This window comes from Drosophila hydei, unplaced genomic scaffold (assembly GCF_003285905.1).
Source record: "Drosophila hydei strain 15085-1641.00,03,60 unplaced genomic scaffold, DhydRS2 tig00008148-arrow-arrow-pilon, whole genome shotgun sequence".
Taxonomy (NCBI): Eukaryota; Metazoa; Arthropoda; class Insecta; order Diptera; family Drosophilidae; genus Drosophila; species Drosophila hydei.
This window is the reverse complement of record NW_022045852.1, coordinates 409,184-426,703: the sequence shown is the minus strand read 5'-3', so window position 1 is coordinate 426,703 and position 17,520 is coordinate 409,184. Positions and strand designations below refer to the sequence as shown.

The window sequence follows — 17,520 nt, the reverse complement described above, 5'->3', positions numbered from 1 at the left end:
ATATTTGGAGAGAAGTTGCATACATTTGAGAGGCAGCTGTGAGTAGTAGCTAACTACCTAAGAAAGAGTATGGCAACATCATAAGAGTTTGCCAGGCTCACATGACATATAAATGGTTCTCTTTGAAAAGACTGGTTTTGATTTTTCATACAACTGAATTTTATGGCCGTTCTGGCAAAAAGAGTAAACGGTTAAATGATCATATTAATGGGTAGATGCGATATCAATAGGAATTGCGGCTACACTGTAAACTTTTGCAGCAGATGGCGCAACTCCCGGTTCTGGCGACGCAGGAAGACCACCTCGGCATCGTACTGGACACGCATCTTAAGTACCTCCACATAGTGATTGAGTCCGTGCTCTAGCGTCTTCCACAGATGGGTCTTTGAGTCAGGAAAGATGTTGGTGAATTGTCGCCAAAAAGCTTGAATTTCCTTATCATTGAACTGAATCAGCTCTGTTTCCAGGCTGCTTTCCGAGGAGCTTCCGTAGATTTGTTTATGCTTCTGCTTCGTAAATACATTCATGGCGTGCAGCACAAGCGCTGGTTCCATAACAAGATAATGATTCGAGCAAGTCTCCTTATTAACATGGCCCTTGACCAGAAAAGTTTTGCCATCGTTTTTGCCCTTTAGCAATGCCTGATCTGGATTGTTGACATCACCCAGCTTGAGTGAACGCGACTCTCTCTGGTCTTTCAAAAACACCTCTGCACATTTCATTGGACTAAGACCCGCTGGCTGACAGGTGGGACAGTATGTATACGGTTCAAAAACCTTGGTCAGCTCTAGCACATGATCTAAATTGCGAATACGCAATGCCGCAAATATATTATCTATGCGGACCATTGTCTGTTCCTTTTCCGAATAGGGCTTAAGTATCTTTAGCAAACGTTCTTCGATGAGAAAGCCACCGCGATCGGCCAGCTTGCGCAGTATGTTACGCATGAGACGTGCCGTTTCGGGCGGCAGTTCCTGCATTGGTCCGCGATGCTTCTCCTCGTCTTCGGAGGCGGTATAACCAGAACCTCCGTATTGTTTGGGCAGCTTGCCAAAGCGACGCTCAATCCGATCCATGGCATTGTTAACACGCTTCTCCACTGGCTTATTAATGTTCTCAATGTGTATGTTGGGTCTCTTCCATGGCATCACCAGCTGCTGCTCGTGCAGTATGCGATCGATCTCAAAGATGCGTGCCAGCAGTCCGGTGATTTCCTCGTAGTTGATGTTCCATACACGATTAAACTTCTCCCGATTAATGTTGCGCGTATGCATGGCCTTGGCCTCCATTTCGCTGATGCTTCCGTGAAGCTGTTGGATCTCGGTGGTTAGCTTCATGATGGTACGACGACCGCTGTGGAAGACCTGCTTATAGTTGCGCCTAGTGCGTGCAACCGTCTCGTAGAGACGCGCTACTCGGCGCTTCTGTTGATTAGTTATGATTGTGTTCTCGTCGTTGCGCCGCTGCAGCACTTGATAGTTGTAGTCCAGTTTTTCAGAGTTCATTAGCACGTTGTCACGTGTGCGTCGCAGTTCGAGTTCGAGGCGTTCGCATTCCTTCTCCAGACGCACGCGCGTCTGTTTTGTTAGTTCATCCTGCGAGTCCTGCAGCAATTGCAGCTGCAACGAATAGAATTGTTCGCGCACGCGCACCAGCTTCGATTTCTCCTCGAAGTTAGTATTCAGAGCATTGAAGAAAGTGCGCCACTTCTCATCAGCTGTCAACGAGAAGGTGTGACGCTCATCCTCAACAGTATGGCGAAGCATTTCCAGATGATATTTGTAGGACTCCTTGAGTGTCTCCACTTGATTGTCGATGCGTTCGACCAGGCAGCAGAGATCTGCAGCTTGGCGTTGTCTATCGAATTCGTACTTCGCGTTCATGCGATCGATTTCCTGCTGGCAGGATGCTATCATCTGATCCTTACGATCCATGATCGCAGCAATACGCTTCTTTTGTTCCTCAATCTGATCCCAAAGCAGCATCGGCTCGTTAATCTCATTCAGTTCGGTCCAGCGTGCTTTGATATTGTCAAACTTGGCCATTGCCTCAATATTCTCACCATCCAACATCCTCTTCATATCCCTCTGTTGTGTCGTCTCGAAAACGCGACGATTTAACTCACGTCGCTCGTTTGCTACGCGTATATTGGTTACTAGCTCGTTGCCAAAGCGCACTAGTTGGCCCAGCCGTGTGCTCGATAGCTCCAGCTGTTGATCGATTTTGCTCATTTGGCTCATTGCTCGTTCCGAAAATCCTTTCGGCGTATCCCGCTGGATCTGCCGGACGCGCTGCACAATAGTTTGCCTACGTTCATCCAGTAAGCGGATCGGCTTGTCGCATTTTTCATTGACCACAAGTGAATCGATATGCGCCTGAAAGGATTGCCAGCTGTCCACCTCAACGGGTTCATCTTCCGGCTCCGCTTCCGGCTCATCCTCGCTCTCCGCATCGCCATCCAATTCCGTGTTCGCATTTTCCGGTTCAACATCCTCGTCATCTTTGTTATCGTTATCCATATTCTAGGTATATATATTTATTTGTAGATGTTGCTGCTGCTGCTGCTGCTGCTGTTCGAAAAACAAATTTTAATTGTATTTCAAGCGAGAGTTCTGAAACCTGAATTGTTGCTGGGGACAGCTTGGGCTGCTACGATTCGGGCTTGATCGATATTGTTGCCATGTAACGCCATTGTTATTCCCAACGAGTTGTTTTCGAGGCTTATGCAGTTTTATATACATATCCGAATGTGTGTATTTAAAACACTTTAGTGTAAATTACAAAATTTATTTAAATGTTTCTTGCGTTCGCCTTGCGTACGTTCGATGCCAGTCGCTACCAGTGATTGTAATTAGGGTGACCATTGTTTCGATACCAATTAGAATGGGAACAGATGTCGGCACACGCTGTCTCGCTCACTCGAACACGCCCAAATACCAAATATGAATGAAGGTTGATAACATCCCAATGTATTACATATTTACATATTGTCCGTACATATGTATGTACGTGCGCATTTCTTTATTTGCAATACATAATCTAACAGCAAATGCGAAATACCAGCAGCAGCACCTACTGCACCAACGGCAATCGACAGTCACAATCGAGGCTGATGGCTGTAACAAATACAGCTCTGCGTGCCCTGAGTTGCATTTGCCTTTGTTTTGTTTGGCAATCTTTTTCGCCCATTTTGCCCCATTGCAAATCTGTTTTAAATTTTTGAAAAACTAGCAAGCAAATGCGCTTTATTGGATCATAATACACAATCATGGTTGTGGAATTGTTTAAAGTACACACACACACACATACACACACACACGCAAAGATCCGTATGTATGTGTCTATTTTTCTCTCTATTTACAATATGTTCTGCCAAGGATTGGACTCGGGGAGGAGGGAAGGGGAATGGGCCTGGCTGCCTGACTGACTGGCTAGCTCAGGCTCAGTTATCCTCAGTCTCCAATGTGATTTCATAAATTAACTCGTCTTCGTTATATTCGTGGCCAACCTGTTGCTGGTGCTGCTGTTGAGCTTGATGATCGAGAGCTGGATCTAGATACTCTTCATCGTCGTTCAGAAGTTCCTCAGAGCGATCCTCTTCATCGTCGGCCACTTGCTCAACCAGTAAACCATCATCGTCGTAGCTGCTTTGATCGTATTGCTGTGCATACGGCTGCTCATCGTCCACCTCGTCGTGTAGGAAGTTGCCGTTGACCGTTTCGTAGATGGCTTCATCGTCGCGTGTCTGATCTTCCTCGGCATCGCCAATGACGCCATCCATACCGTTAGCCTCTGTTGATTCAACAAGCAAACCAGCGTCCTCGTCGTATTCCTCCTCCAGCATGCCCACCAGCTCATTGCAATCGTCCAAACCGTCGCCATCCTCGTTTGTTGTGCGACCCTCAACCTCGTTGACGAGTCGACGGGTATTGCTCCGGCACTGTATGGAACGTTTGTGCGCGTCGAAGTAGTTGATATCGGTGAACTCCTCCTGGCAGAGATGACACACATATGTATCCTGATTCAGATGCATCTCCTTACGATGTCGCGCCATCTTGTGAGCATCTCGGCATTGCATGCCACAAAAGGGGCACTTGAGCATCCGCCGCTTGCCCATGTGCACGTTGCGAATGTGCTCCTGCAGCGAGAAATTCTTATAGTAGGCCTTCTGGCAGTGTTCGCACTTAAATCGTCGCTTCTTCTCATGTGTCGCCTCACGATGGCGTTTCAATTGGGTGTTCTGTGCGAAAGTCTTGCCGCACATCTCGCAAATGTGCTCCTTCTTCAGATGTCGTCGCTGGTTGTGGACGTGCAGATCCTGCTTGGTGGAAAAATATAGCTTACAGGGCTCGCAGACATAGGGTCTGATACCCATGTGACGCCGGGCATGGCCGGCTAAGTATTTGCAATCTCGATAGGTTTCAGTGCAGTAGATGCAGGCGTAGCGATTGGTGCCAGGTACCATGTGCGTCTTTTGGTGTTTGGACAGCTTGGACTTGTGCATGACATCGGGACAGATGCCACACTCCACCGGCAGCTTCTCATCGTGCACACTACCAATCATAGAGAACTCAACAATGGGGGTGCCATCTTCATCAAAGTCTACGATGGTGGCAATTAGCTCATCGAATAGCATGTATCGGCGGGGTCCCTTGAACAGATCCAGCATCTTTTCACTAGGCTTAGCCAATGGTACTGGCTCCTCGATCTCCTGTACATCTACTACATCTCTTATTTTCTCAAAGGCGTCGCTGCCAACTACCAAATTGTTGCGAACCAAGCTCTGTGAATTTGACTTCGATTTATTACGGCTCGGAGCTGATGACAGTGCTGTAGTTGTTGTCGTCGTCGTTGTGGTTGTGGACTCCAGCTCAATTGCCATTGATTCTGATATGGGTGAGAGTGTCTGTACGTAGCTCCAGTCGAAGTTCTGCTGATCCTGAACGTAGACATCGTCTTGGTATTGTTCATAATGTTCGAATTGCTCCTCGACTGGCATCGGTCCATCATTTTCCTCCTCCTCCTCTTCGACCAGATCATCTAGATCTTCCGGTAGCTGTTCCTCCCCCATATACTGCACATTGTCGAATTGTTCATCTTTTGGCACGCGTAGGAGATCTGTACAATTGACCAGCTGTTGACGCAAATGCGCATTGTCAATTAGCAATTGGCCTTCGGTGCCATCATCGTTAACCAACAAAAATTCCTCATTTTTGAAGTCTCTTCCCACATCCACAGAATCCAGGACCACATAGTGATTATTGCCATCGGCATCAGCATCGTCGTCGTCGCCGCCACCACCACCACCGCCACCGTCATTATTCTGTTCAGAGTATTCCGATTTCGAGGGCATTACGAATTCAATAATTTCTGACATGTCGATGTTAAGGCTCATCGGACTGTAATTCCAATTTTTATTTTTATTTTTATATTTTTGTCGTCTATTAATTTATTTAGCCGCTTTGCTTGTATTTATCGTGTGGCATTTGTGATTAGTGATGAAAAAATGCTGGTGTGACATATGTCGATTAGTTGTGGAGGCCGGGAGATTGTTATTTAAATTTGTCATACGATACTTACTAGCAGCTATCGCATAAGAGTAACCACTGATTTATTTGAATTCTTCTTTTTAATAAGACAACAAGAAAACAAAAAAAAAAAATATATATATATATATATATATATGTATATTATATATAAATATATATATATATATATATATATATATATATATATATATATATATATATATATATTTATATATATTTATATAATATACATATATATATATATTAATTTATATATATATATATAAATTAATGGTCAATATATTGAGCGCTACATATAATATAATAATACTTGCAATAGAGCTGAAGGAAAAAAAGTTGAAGAAAAAATATTTTCTTGGTACCGATCTAATCGATATATTTTCAAGCATTATCGACGAATTTGACGCAAATTGGCAGCTCTCAACACTTAACAATCGATATCAATTGTTGGCGCCCAAGTACGGCGCTTGCGTACCGACAACGGTTACGACTTCTTTTTTAGAGCTTTATCTTCACTTTGCGGTTAGCCAACTTCTTAGCCTCCCAACTTCACACACACTGCATTTCGTTGGCGCTTGGGGCTTATTTGATTTGCACACTTGGTAGCGTGCGCTTGTGCCCGAGCTTAGTAGCTGCTGCTGCTGCCATCCGTGTATTTTGTTTTGTTTTTGTTTACGTATCTTTTTTATCGTGTGAAGCGCGCGAATGCATAGTTGCCGTTACCTAAATAGTTTTGTTTTTATTAAGTTTGCGGTTTTTGTGCTGCGCTCATAGAAACATTTTGTAATTGTCGTGAAATTGTGTAAGCATAATTTATATTTATTAATTTTTTTGCTGTGCCAAAATATGCTTAAAATGCCTTGATAAAATATAATTTAAATGCACATCTTCAAAAGGGAGATTTAGAGTGAAAAGTGTGAAGTGGCCACAAAAAGGATATGCATAAGAAATATGTTATTAAATATAGTTTAGTATTATTGTTGTGTGTGTGTGTGTTTCTGTGTTGGTCAAGGTGAAGCGAAGGGCTTTTAGACCTTTTACCAAAAATATCTTTTTTTACTTTCAAACTTGGCTAGTTAATTGTGAAGATTACAATAACAGCAGCAGCAACAGGGGCAACATAATATGGCTAATAAATAAATAAACAAAGCGACAACAACAACAATAACAAGCAAGATGAACAACTGAAATCAAATAGCATTACGCAAAGTTAATGTTGATGTTGATGTTGATGTTGATTTAAGCTTTTATTTGCCTATTTGCCTATTTGAACGTATTTATTTTGTGGCTGCTGCAATCGCTTGGCATATTATTTGGTTTGATTCGATTTGATTTGAATGCAAACTTGACCCACTTACGAATTGGCCAATTGGCCACAGTTGGCCATCTCTCCTCAGTCGTGTGCGCTGGCCTTAATTTTCTGCTGTCTTTGTAATGCATAGAAATTTTCATTTTCAGTTGCTCAGGCCTGATCGCCAGGTCGGTCGACTCGATTTTTGCGACGGGGCCAATTAGAAGAAGCGACTAGCAGACAGTAACTATCAGCCGGCAGGTGCAACTACAGGTGTTGTGTGTTTGGCCAACGGCAAACGGCAAACGGCAAGCGGCAAGTGGCAAACGCCACCAAGTGGCATAATTTGCGGTTGCAGTTGCAGTTGCCCGCGTCGGGCGCAACGGGAAATTGGAAAATCGGAAACATGTTCTTGCGGCGTCGCCAGCCGCAGCCGCAGCCGCAGCAACAGCCACAGCCACAGCCAGAGTCAGAGCCAGAGCCACAGTTGCTTTCCTCTCTTATCTGGCAGATGCATCGACAAGTGCATTTTGTGTGTCATGCTGGTTGGGCAACCAGAACGGCAATCGCACTGGGCGTGTTTCTTTTAGCAGCCACAACACCTGTCGCTGCTGCAGCCGCCACTTCAGCTGACGGCGCTGCCGCCACTTCTATGCAAATCCAGACATTGCAGGTGAACTGCACGCGCGAGCTGCTGGAGATGCAGCTAACATTGAACCGTGCATTCCGGGGCCTGCTCTACGCCAAGGACTTTCCACTGGAGTGTCGCTCGCGCGGTCAGGATGCCACCCACATAGCCTTGCGTTTGCCCACCTCGGGCTGTGGCGTGCGCGCCGAGCCGCTGCCAGACGGCGGCATGGAGTATTCAGTACGGATCATGCTCCAGACGGAGCAGAAACTACGCCAGAGCACGGACATTCTGCGCACCATACGCTGTCAGCTGCCCGCGAAGGCTATGGGTATGCCGCTGCCGCTGCACGGCAGAGATCGGTAGGCAGGCATTGCTATAGATAGACCTCAGGGAAATTACATTCCGAACTTCTCATCTCTATTCGTTTTGCAGCAATGCACGTATGCGCGCCTTGGCCGTTGTTGCGTCTGCGGCAGCAGCACCGACGCACTTCATGGACACGCCACGGGTGCGCATTTGGCTGGAGCTGGGCGGTCCGAATGGTTCGGGCTCCGTGGAAGTGGGCATGGCCACCACCTTAACCGTGCGCGCCATAGTGCCGGGCACGATCGGTGTACGCGTCGTCGACTGCGCTGCTCTAGATGGCTTGGGTGAGTCTACGCAGCAGCTGCTCGACGCTCGCGGCTGTCCCATAGACGAGCAGGTGAGACGACAATTAATTAATCATAATTTTAAATCTTTTGTTTATTTTGTTTATTTTGCTTATTTTGTGTGTGCGATTAATTTCTGTTGCCCATCGATTCGATTGGCTAACTTTCATTTCTGCGAAAGTGATTTGAAGCTTTACTGTTTCTGATTAGACTGGCGTTGCCAGTGTTGTGCAATTGCGCTTGGTGCTGTGTATCATTAATTATAACGGTTATTACAGCACACCGACGTCAGCGTCGACGTCGGCAGCAGCTAGTCAAAAATGTAAACTGTTAGACATAATTACGCGCGCATCGTTAGAACAGTTTGCGTTTGCGTTTGCGTTTGCGCTTGCCCAGCCAAGCAGCTTAGCGGCCATTAAGCAAGCAACTGCTTCTGCCCACAAAACAGTTCTTCAGTTCTTCTTGAGTAAATTAGGAGGTCACAACAATTAGCCAACAGTGGTAGATATATACGTGTATATATATCTTTTTTGACACGGCTTCAGCCTGGGCAGTGGCAATAGCAATGCCAAAGCTAAAACCATTTGCATTTGATTGTCGACGTTGACGTCGGCGTCGGCATCGGCGTCGGCGGCAGAGTCGTCGCAGCTTTGTGCACATGTCATGCCATTAAATGGGTCAAACAAATCTTCTGCCACTGCCATCTCTGCCATTGCTGCTGCTGCTGTTGGCCATTGTGTGAGGTGCTGGCAAGAAAAATCTCACGGCTTAATTTTTATTTTTATTTTTATTTTAACGGACAGGGGCAAAGCCAACAAAAAAACATTTGCATTTTATGTTTGTTTTATTGTTCCATCACAATGCTAAAAACATCAGTCACCCACCTGCCCCACCTGGCTTGCCTGCCCCGTTGACTCTTAGCTATGCGTTCGTTGGTTGTCTTCCGTTTCAGCACATTTTCATTTTCTTTCACATTTAGTTTTTTTTTGCTTTTATATACGTCCGTGTGTGTATGTGTGTGCACAAATAATTTATGCACTCGCCCATCTCTAGCTTGGATTATTTATTTGGCTCACAAATGGCTTCTAGGTCGAGCAAAGCTTTGCTAAAAAGTGAAATAGAACAGTTTCTGATCAGAATCTGACCTACAAAATATGTGTGTGTGTGAGTGTGTGCATGCAGGTTGACTCACAGCAAGACTGCATTTGGCCTAAAAGTGTTTTGCAAATTAGTAAGAATGAAAGTTCGGACTAGTAGCTCATTGTCAAGGCTTAGTTTCTTGTTAATTGTTATTTTAAGAGTCAGCTTTGTTTCGTTCTTAGGGTTGAACATCGTGAAAAACAACTGTTATACGCTGCAGTAGTCATATATATAGCCACGCACTGAGGAGTACGCAAATATATATTCCTGATAAGCAACAGCTGAATTACTAACTATTTTTAATGACAGCCATTAATTATAGTCATAATAATTTAGTTTTATGTCACACACTAGAAAACAATCAGTTCTCGATCTGTTGGTATCAGGCTAAAACTCTCCTTTTACTATTTCCATTTCAGTCTGGCAACGCCAGTCCTGCAAGTAGCCTCATTCATTTGGTATAAGACCTGATAAAGTACTCAGCATTGAGCGACTTCAACGGCAATATAAACTCTTCTATTTATGTGCTAAGCTGGCATCGCCACTCCTGTGAGTGACTGTCTTATACAGCCATGCAGGCAAGTTGAAAAGTGATTGAAACTCTTCTATTCGTGTCTAGGCAATGTCAGGCTTGTGAGCAGCTGTTGTTGTTGTTGGCTCAGTGATAGCATAAGACATTGAAATGTGCAGCTATGCCTATTTTTGGCAAAGCTATTCTGACTTTTATATTTCTGATAATGCTGGCAGCGCTAGTCCTGTGAGCAGTCGTTGTTGTTGTTGTTGCTTTCATTACATTTATATAACAGTCGTCTTTCTGATAATATAAGACATCTCAATATGCGAACAGATGTTTGTCCTGCAGCGAGCTTAATAGATTCATGTTTGAACTCATTTGAACTTCCGTTGCAAGCAGATTATTTATTTGTTTGTTTATTATTGTAATTGTTTCAAGTTTCTCTCATACAGACACATGCACGAGGGAGCCCACGTGCTTGAGGTATCTAAATTGAAATGAGATAGCGGCGTCTAAACGTGTGTGTGTGTGTGTTAGAGTGTGCTGCAAGTACAAGTGGCAAGGCAACAACAATGGCAATACGTAAATCACATGAGTCTGTAATTTCAGACACACGTCGAGACACACACACACATATACTGGCCTCTGTATATGCTGCAATATGGCTAATAAACACACGCTTACATAGAGAGCACTGTAGAGCATTGTTGCTGTCCGTGAACTTGGCTTATGGCTTTTGTTACCGTTGTTCGCAACGGAAGTAACCAAATAATGCACGTCTCAGAGAAAGAGGGAGAAAGAGAGTGTGTGAGGGGGGGGGGGGGGAGGGTGTCACTGTCGTGGCTAGTGATGTGTGTTCGTGTCGTCAGCAACAGCTTAACAATTGTATAACCGGCCATAAACAGAGCTCGCACTTAAACTGAGGTCAATCAGAACTGGTTCAGTTTGCTGACAGTTATCCATTATCTAAGCGTTTACTTCTAATTCTCGGATGGTACTTTCAATTTCGACAATTGCTTCGGAATATATGGAAAAGCTAGCCAGCCTAAAGGCCAGGTCAACGTACGCAGACGCAATTCTCTGTGATGCGTTTTTCTGCGAAGTCGCTGCATTGTCATAGAGACTGCTGACATCTAAAGCTTAAAGCTCAATACGGCAAAATCTTAATATTATTCAAATAAAATTAACAATCAATAAAGTCGTAAGAAAATTCAGTCAGCTTAGTTTTAGCTTCGACTATTTTCGCTCATCTAAATTCACTTTAAGGCTAACGGCACATCGAAAGTCTACCTCATAAATCTATGTTATGCCACTTGCCCGCCTCAGCAGCTAACCAATACCCTCTCTGAAGCTCCGTTGACAGTCGATCAAATCAATCGTAATAGCTTCGCTTAGCTCATCGACAACCACAAAGTAATAAACCCTAAGCTTTGACTTTAGGCTAAAATGAATTTTGGAGCTTAGTAAAGAAGGTCGTCGACGTGTCTCCAAAAATAGTAGTTAAACTATGAACAAATTGTTGCTTTTTGTAGTTACAATTGCAACAAGCATTTAAAATAAAACATACAGCCGAAACAGAAATATTTTATGTTGTTTATACATATATATATATATATATATATACACATAGGTAATGCCAGCATTGCACACAAGATTGAAGCCCGCTGAGGAGGGCTGGTCCAAGCAGCATGAGGAAGATCTGGTCGAGCGCACGTTTATGGCCACATTTGCCGCCTTCAAGTTTCCCGATCGCGAGCGACTGCACGTGAGCTGTGGCGTGCAGCTCTGCAAGGGGAAGTGCCCAAGTGTAAGTACTATATATATGTGTGTATAGATATTTGTACAGCTATGCAAAATTAGCTAAAGCAACAAACAAGGCATTTCAAATGCATTTTAATTAATTGCAATGAAAACGAAAGTGTTGCTGCTGCTGCTGTTGCCGTTGCTGTTAACGATTTTCCTTGTGCTGTGTGTGCAGCGGAGCGTATACTTAATGTGTGTAAGGCGCCAGTAATTAATGTGGTTATTGCACTGAAATGCACTGAACTGCAGCACGCAGTAGGAACCAGCGGCTGGCAGCAGCAATTGCCCAAAATAATGTCCACGACGTCAACTGAAATGAAATCTTTTAACTTGTTCGCATGGCGCAGCTGAATTGTCGCCTCGCCGAGCAGCAACTGCACCTGAACGGCGATCACCACCTGGCGCGCATCGAGGTGTTCAACTCATTGGCCGTGACAGCACCGCAAATCGAAGTGGATCGTCTGCGCTACGATCGCCGCTACAATATGAGTGGTAAGTGCTATTCTAACCGGCATTTCCATTGGGACTGATCCATATGAAATTTGCTTGCAGTGGAGGATTATGTGCCGCATGTGCGTCCGCTGGTGGGCGAGGGCACGTTGTGCCTGTCCATCTCAAAGTTGGCCATATCGTTTTGCATACTGGGCTCCATCTTTCTGGTCGCTGTCATTGTGGCCATCTTTTCGCTGATTCGCACGCGTCGACGCCAGCAAGGGCGATGCTTGGGCTTGGGCATGGGTTTGTCTGGCGCTGGCACAGCGACTGGCAGCACATCGAACAACAGCAGCAGTCGGCTGCATCGTGCCGAAATATGTACATCGATGTTCTCCTCCAGCAGCGAATCGGCCCAATCTGGCCCACGTTTTGGCGGCAAGTTTTTGATGCCCTTGCCGTACTATCCAACTACTTTGCCCTATGGCCGCGTCTATTGAGTGCGTGAAAATGTTAAGATTCATTTGTAACTTTTGTTTCGATTCGGGCGTATTTTGGTAAAACAATTCTATAGACTGATGTGGCTTCAATCTCAAATATGTAATTCGTTTAACGAATTCTCAACGAAAATACCAAAATAATTTATAGCGGCACATATATCTATAAATATATATACGTATATATATATATATTTAGTTGAAAGCGCCTTGAAAGCATCTTACATAAAAATGCTAAAATGCATTTTGATGCGTTTTCATTGTAATAATTGTAGCTTTAATTACAATCATATTAATTTTCTATACTTTTTTTTGACAGTGCAATTATAATAAAAATTTAAATTTAAAAACTATCGATTGCTTGTTTTCTTCTATTGTTCGATTATGCCAACTATCGTTGACAGGTTGGCAGTTTTCATCTGTAAGCGATAGGTTTTTCGATAGCGATAACAACAACACTGACCAGCTAAACGAGCACGTTGTGTTGTGCGGCGCACTTTGAAAGAGTGTGTGTTTTGTTTGTTGAATAATAAGAGAAGGTACCGCAAGATGACAAAGACGGCGCCAAAGGGGCGAAAGAAGCCGACAGGCCGCTACTTCGATGCTGCAATCACCGTCAAAACCGAAGATGGAGAAGCTAATCCATCGAAACCAAAACGCAGACATCAAAAAAGTTTTACAGGTGATTTTCTCAGAATGCAGTCGCAGGATAAAAATAAAGCTCTACACAAGAATAAACGTCCTAATGTTACTGAAAAACCAAAGAAGCAAAAGATACCACAGGAAGTTTTAGATAAATATTCACGTGGCGATGCCGTCGACTCGAGTGGCGTCAAAACGCGCCACTTTAAGGAGAAACAGAAGCGTAAGGAGATCTACTTGGACTATGCCACAGAGCAGGCAGCACGAACAGAGCTTTTACTGCAGGAGACGCCTGGAAAGCTGGAGGCTGATGAGGGGGAAATCACAGCGGAATATCGTCAATCGGAGATTGCTGCCAATGTGGATCTGCAATCGGCAGCGAAGCATTTTTCTCTTAAGCTCGACTTTGGGCCCTACACCATGCGCTATACAAAGAACGGGCGACACTTGCTGCTGGGTGGGCGACGCGGTCATGTGGCCGCCTTTGACTGGATAACCAAGAAGTTGCACTGTGAATTCAATGTGATGGAGACCGTAGCCGATGTGCAGTGGCTTCATGTGCCCACCATGTACGCGGTAGCACAGAAGGAGTGGGTCTACTTCTATGACAAGAAGGGCACCGAGCTGCACTGCGTCAAACGACTGACGCGCGTCAATCGAATGGACTTTTTGCCCTATCATTTTCTGCTGGCAGCCGGCAATAGTGCTGGCTATGCATCCTGGCTGGATGTCTCGATTGGTGAGCTGGTGGGAAACTTTAATACGGGCCTGGGCGATATACGACATATGCGTCACAATCCAGCCAACGGTGTCCTCTGCATTGGAGGCGGCAAGGGAGTTGTGTCCATGTGGTCACCAAAAGTACGCGAACCTCTAGCCAAACTGCTCTGCCATCCTACAGCAATGACAGCGCTGACAGTCGATCCGAAGGGTGAGCATCTGGTCACCGCTGGTTTGGATAGGCTTGTTAAGGTGTGGGATCTCAGGCAACTGAACGATAAGCCGCTGGCCATCTTTAACCTTCGTCTGCCGGCCAACGAGGTCGAGGTATCGCAGCGCGGTATGCTGGCTCTCTCACAAGGCACGTATTTGGAGACCTACACGGATGTGCTCACAAGTGGCGGCACTGGCCGTAGGAACAAGCTACCCTATTTGCGCCAGCGTTGCGATGCGTTCGTTCATGGCATGCGCTTTTGTCCCTATGAAGATGTACTGGGCATCTCAACAGCAAATGGCTTCCAATCGCTGCTGGTGCCAGGCTGCGGTGAGCCTAACTATGATGCGCTCGAGGACAATCCATTGGAGACGAGCCAACAACGTCGTGAGCACGAAGTGCATGCATTGTTGGAGAAGATACCGCCAGAGTTGATAACTCTGGATCCACATGAAATAACTGGAGTAGATGCGCCCACACTCCAGGAGAAGGTCGATGCCAAACGGCAGCTCTTCCATTTGAAGCCACCCCGCATTAATATGAATCCGCGCCATAAGATGAAGGGGCGTGGCGGCAGCGCCAAAGCAGCACGTAACAAGCAAATAGTTAAGGATCTAAAGCGCAAGGTGAGACAACTTGAAATATGCCTTTATAACTCTGACATTAACATGATTTTTTGTGACTCAACAGGAGTTTATTTCGGAGGTGCGCAAGGCCAAGAAGGACATCATTGCCAGTCACGCCGGTGACGGCGACAATGCACAGCAGACGTCGGGTGAAAAGTTCATAAAGCCAAAGGTTGTACGCTCCGTTTTGGATCGCTTTAAGCCCAAACCTCAGAAAAAACAGAAGCCCACAAAGTGAATAACATATTAGTTGTTGCTTTTATATAGTAATTTGATTAGCTATAAATTTAAATAACAAATTCCTAATACTAAGACAGTTCGAAATACAAAAAGTCTTTTGAATATCTTTATAGACATATGCGAATGATTCTGCTTATATAGGTATACTTATATCTTTGTTAAGCTTAACAAATACGTTTTGTTACCATTTTGGGTTGTTTTTTTAATTTATTATATTATAAATTTTATTATTAAATTCTAAAAAATGATTAGGATCTACATATATACATGCCCAATATGTATATATATATAGTCATCTAGAAGTGAAGGCTTGATAGCCAAGATGCTAGCTTGATCTAGCGCTAAGTAGTTTCAGTCTGGGATATACGCTGTTTTGGCTCTATTCATAGATGAAAATGGACTTCAAGTAGCTGGCGATACTTTCGGGTGAATTCCTTTCAACTTTCTTGAGTGTTGCTTGCAGTTTGCTGGCATTGCCACAATTACGCGCATGATAGAATAGATTCAAGATGCGCTTTTGGTTTTCGAAGCGACTCTCCTCTGTGCTGGAACCGCCCGTCACAAGCAGCCTTTCAATGTTTGCAAACACATCGGTTGCGCTCTCGACGAGAGCCGTCATGAAGACGATGTTTTGCTGGCGGCAAAGCGTAGACATCGCTGTTAAGGTGACATCGGCTACACTGGGCTTGAGCAGTAGCTGCGGCAGATAGCTAAGAAATTTGGTAAACTGCTCCTTGCCGCCGTAGCCGTTGTAGAGCTCAACGCGCTGCACGATCAGGCATAAGAGGTTCAACACCTTTGTGGCGACACCTTCGCGCGTTGTATACTGTTGATCCACATAAGCGTCGATGCAGTTTTGCATCGCCGTGCCCATTTGATGGGCCTGAAGCTGCAGCAGCGCCGCACCATTGTCCAGGAGCAGTGCCCGCAATGCGGCCACCAGGCGTAACTGCTCATCCGTTGTCAGTGTGGACAGCTGGCGTAGACATTGGTTAATGTAGTGCAACAGACAGCCGTAGTCATCGCGTTGCTCGTCATCAGGCTGCGGCCAGAAGTGACAAACGAGTTGAACCAAAGTTAAGTTTTGAGCAATGCACAATTCTCCTCCAGCTGCTGGCGTCATCTTGGCCTTTTTCTTGCTGTTGTTTTGTTGATTGACTGCCAGCGGCATTTGTTGGTAAGGATAGTTGCTGTCCTTCAGAAAGATCCGCACAAAATTAGCTGCATAGGTCTGCCGCATCCAGGCGCTTAGCTCTTGTGTACTATCCTGTTGTGTGGCCTCGTATTGGAGCACCAGCTGCCACAACTGTGCCATGATATCTAAGAGCACGTGTAGACTGCCTGCCGCATCGCCATTGAGCAGTTGGTTTAGTTGCTGCTGTTGCGGACGCACCTCAATCCAGTTGTCATGAAGCAGCGGCATCAGCTGCTCCACATAACCGAGCAGCTGCTCGTTCTCAGCCTTGCGCACTCGCTCGCCAAGAATGCTGTACAAGTCCCGATTGTCTACCAGCTGCGGACGCAGCACATTGTAATGCTGCACTTTTGTGACATCGTAGTGGACGACACGTGCCGCTGTGCGGGCTCTGCTGTCGCTTTGGCAATTCTGTTGCAGTAGCGTACTGAGAATTTGTTGTAGACGGAGGAGCACTTTGGTGCGCCACTTGATCGTCGTCTGCTGGCCCTGGCCCTGCCCCAGGCGCACGGTGAGCAGTCGATTTGTGTGCTGTGTATCGTGACGCGTACGTGAAATCATGTCTATGAAGTTGCTTATAATAGTGCTTGCACTGCGCTCGGCTAGCAGACGCGAGGGAACACGCTGTAGCAGCACATCCAGTAGAAGTAGTGAGTCCTCCTGTATGGATGGCTGTACGTGCGTCATGGCACAGCGCAAATAGGCGGCAATGATGTGAAAGAAGGGCACAACAGCCTCAACGGGCAGTCCCTCGAGCAGCACATCGAGCGTTTTGAACGATTCACGTCGCACCTCCTGCTCGATATCCAAAGCGCCAGCTGCAATGCCTTGCAGCAGCTCATTGAGATGACCGATTAGATGACCAGCCTGACCAGCTTTAACAGCATCGCGCACATTGCGCAGAGCGTCCGTGCGAAACTTAAGATTGTGATGTTTAAGTCGGGATAGAGCTTCTTTCAGGTTCAGTTGTCGCTGGCCGTTACTAGCTGATAGAAAGGATTCCTTAAGCTGTGCGCGTATTTCAATCTTGCGCACCTTAAAGTCAGTTTTGGTCACATTGAGTCCCTTGGGTAGCTTGGCGCCTTTTAATTTCACTTTTGCCTTTTCGGCACGTAGATTTTTCTTATGATGTCCACCCATTTTAATAAATTCAGATTTTGAATCGAGACATGTGCTGCTCTGCAACACGGTGCGAGATACAAAATATCAGATATTCGACCTATCGATATTTGTCAAAGCTGCTGTAATGAACTAAAACAGTGCTGCCATCTATTCGATATTGCCATCCAAAATGCAGTTTGCGCGCTTAATTTGAATTTGTCTTTGTCTATAGAATGCAAAGTAGATGCAGCAAATAGAGCTGGTCATTTTCCTGC

At 45.3% G+C, this 17,520-nt stretch overlaps 5 protein-coding genes across 5 annotated transcripts; 2 read left to right on the top strand and 3 right to left on the bottom strand.

The window, feature by feature from the left end:
• Positions 1 to 122: 122 nt before the first annotated feature.
• LOC111594990 (dynein regulatory complex protein 1 homolog) lies at positions 123 to 2,852 on the bottom strand. The gene has a single exon (XM_023308490.2). It carries the CDS (start codon positions 2,517 to 2,519, stop codon positions 240 to 242), a length of 2,280 nt encoding a protein of 759 aa, XP_023164258.1. The 5' UTR covers positions 2,520 to 2,852; the 3' UTR covers positions 123 to 239.
• A 386-nt stretch (positions 2,853 to 3,238) lies between these two features.
• LOC111594980 (zinc finger protein 182) lies at positions 3,239 to 5,510 on the bottom strand. The gene has a single exon (XM_023308480.2). It carries the CDS (start codon positions 5,393 to 5,395, stop codon positions 3,443 to 3,445), a length of 1,953 nt encoding a protein of 650 aa, XP_023164248.2. The 5' UTR covers positions 5,396 to 5,510; the 3' UTR covers positions 3,239 to 3,442.
• A 704-nt stretch (positions 5,511 to 6,214) lies between these two features.
• LOC111594988 lies at positions 6,215 to 12,658 on the top strand. The gene is made up of 6 exons (XM_023308488.2): positions 6,215 to 6,351; positions 7,008 to 7,830; positions 7,904 to 8,174; positions 11,406 to 11,582; positions 11,926 to 12,070; positions 12,131 to 12,658. Exons 2-6 carry the CDS (start codon positions 7,247 to 7,249, stop codon positions 12,508 to 12,510), a joined length of 1,557 nt encoding a protein of 518 aa, XP_023164256.1. The 5' UTR covers positions 6,215 to 6,351; positions 7,008 to 7,246; the 3' UTR covers positions 12,511 to 12,658.
• A 333-nt stretch (positions 12,659 to 12,991) lies between these two features.
• LOC111594985 (probable U3 small nucleolar RNA-associated protein 7) lies at positions 12,992 to 15,052 on the top strand. The gene is made up of 2 exons (XM_023308484.2): positions 12,992 to 14,709; positions 14,774 to 15,052. Exons 1-2 carry the CDS (start codon positions 13,057 to 13,059, stop codon positions 14,945 to 14,947), a joined length of 1,827 nt encoding a protein of 608 aa, XP_023164252.2. The 5' UTR covers positions 12,992 to 13,056; the 3' UTR covers positions 14,948 to 15,052.
• A 157-nt stretch (positions 15,053 to 15,209) lies between these two features.
• On the bottom strand, positions 15,210 to 17,365 carry LOC111594983 (testis-expressed protein 10 homolog). Its single transcript, XM_023308483.2, has one exon. The coding sequence runs from the start codon at positions 17,282 to 17,284 to the stop codon at positions 15,329 to 15,331; it is 1,956 nt and encodes a 651-aa protein (XP_023164251.2). The 5' UTR covers positions 17,285 to 17,365; the 3' UTR covers positions 15,210 to 15,328.
• Positions 17,366 to 17,520: the final 155 nt, after the last annotated feature.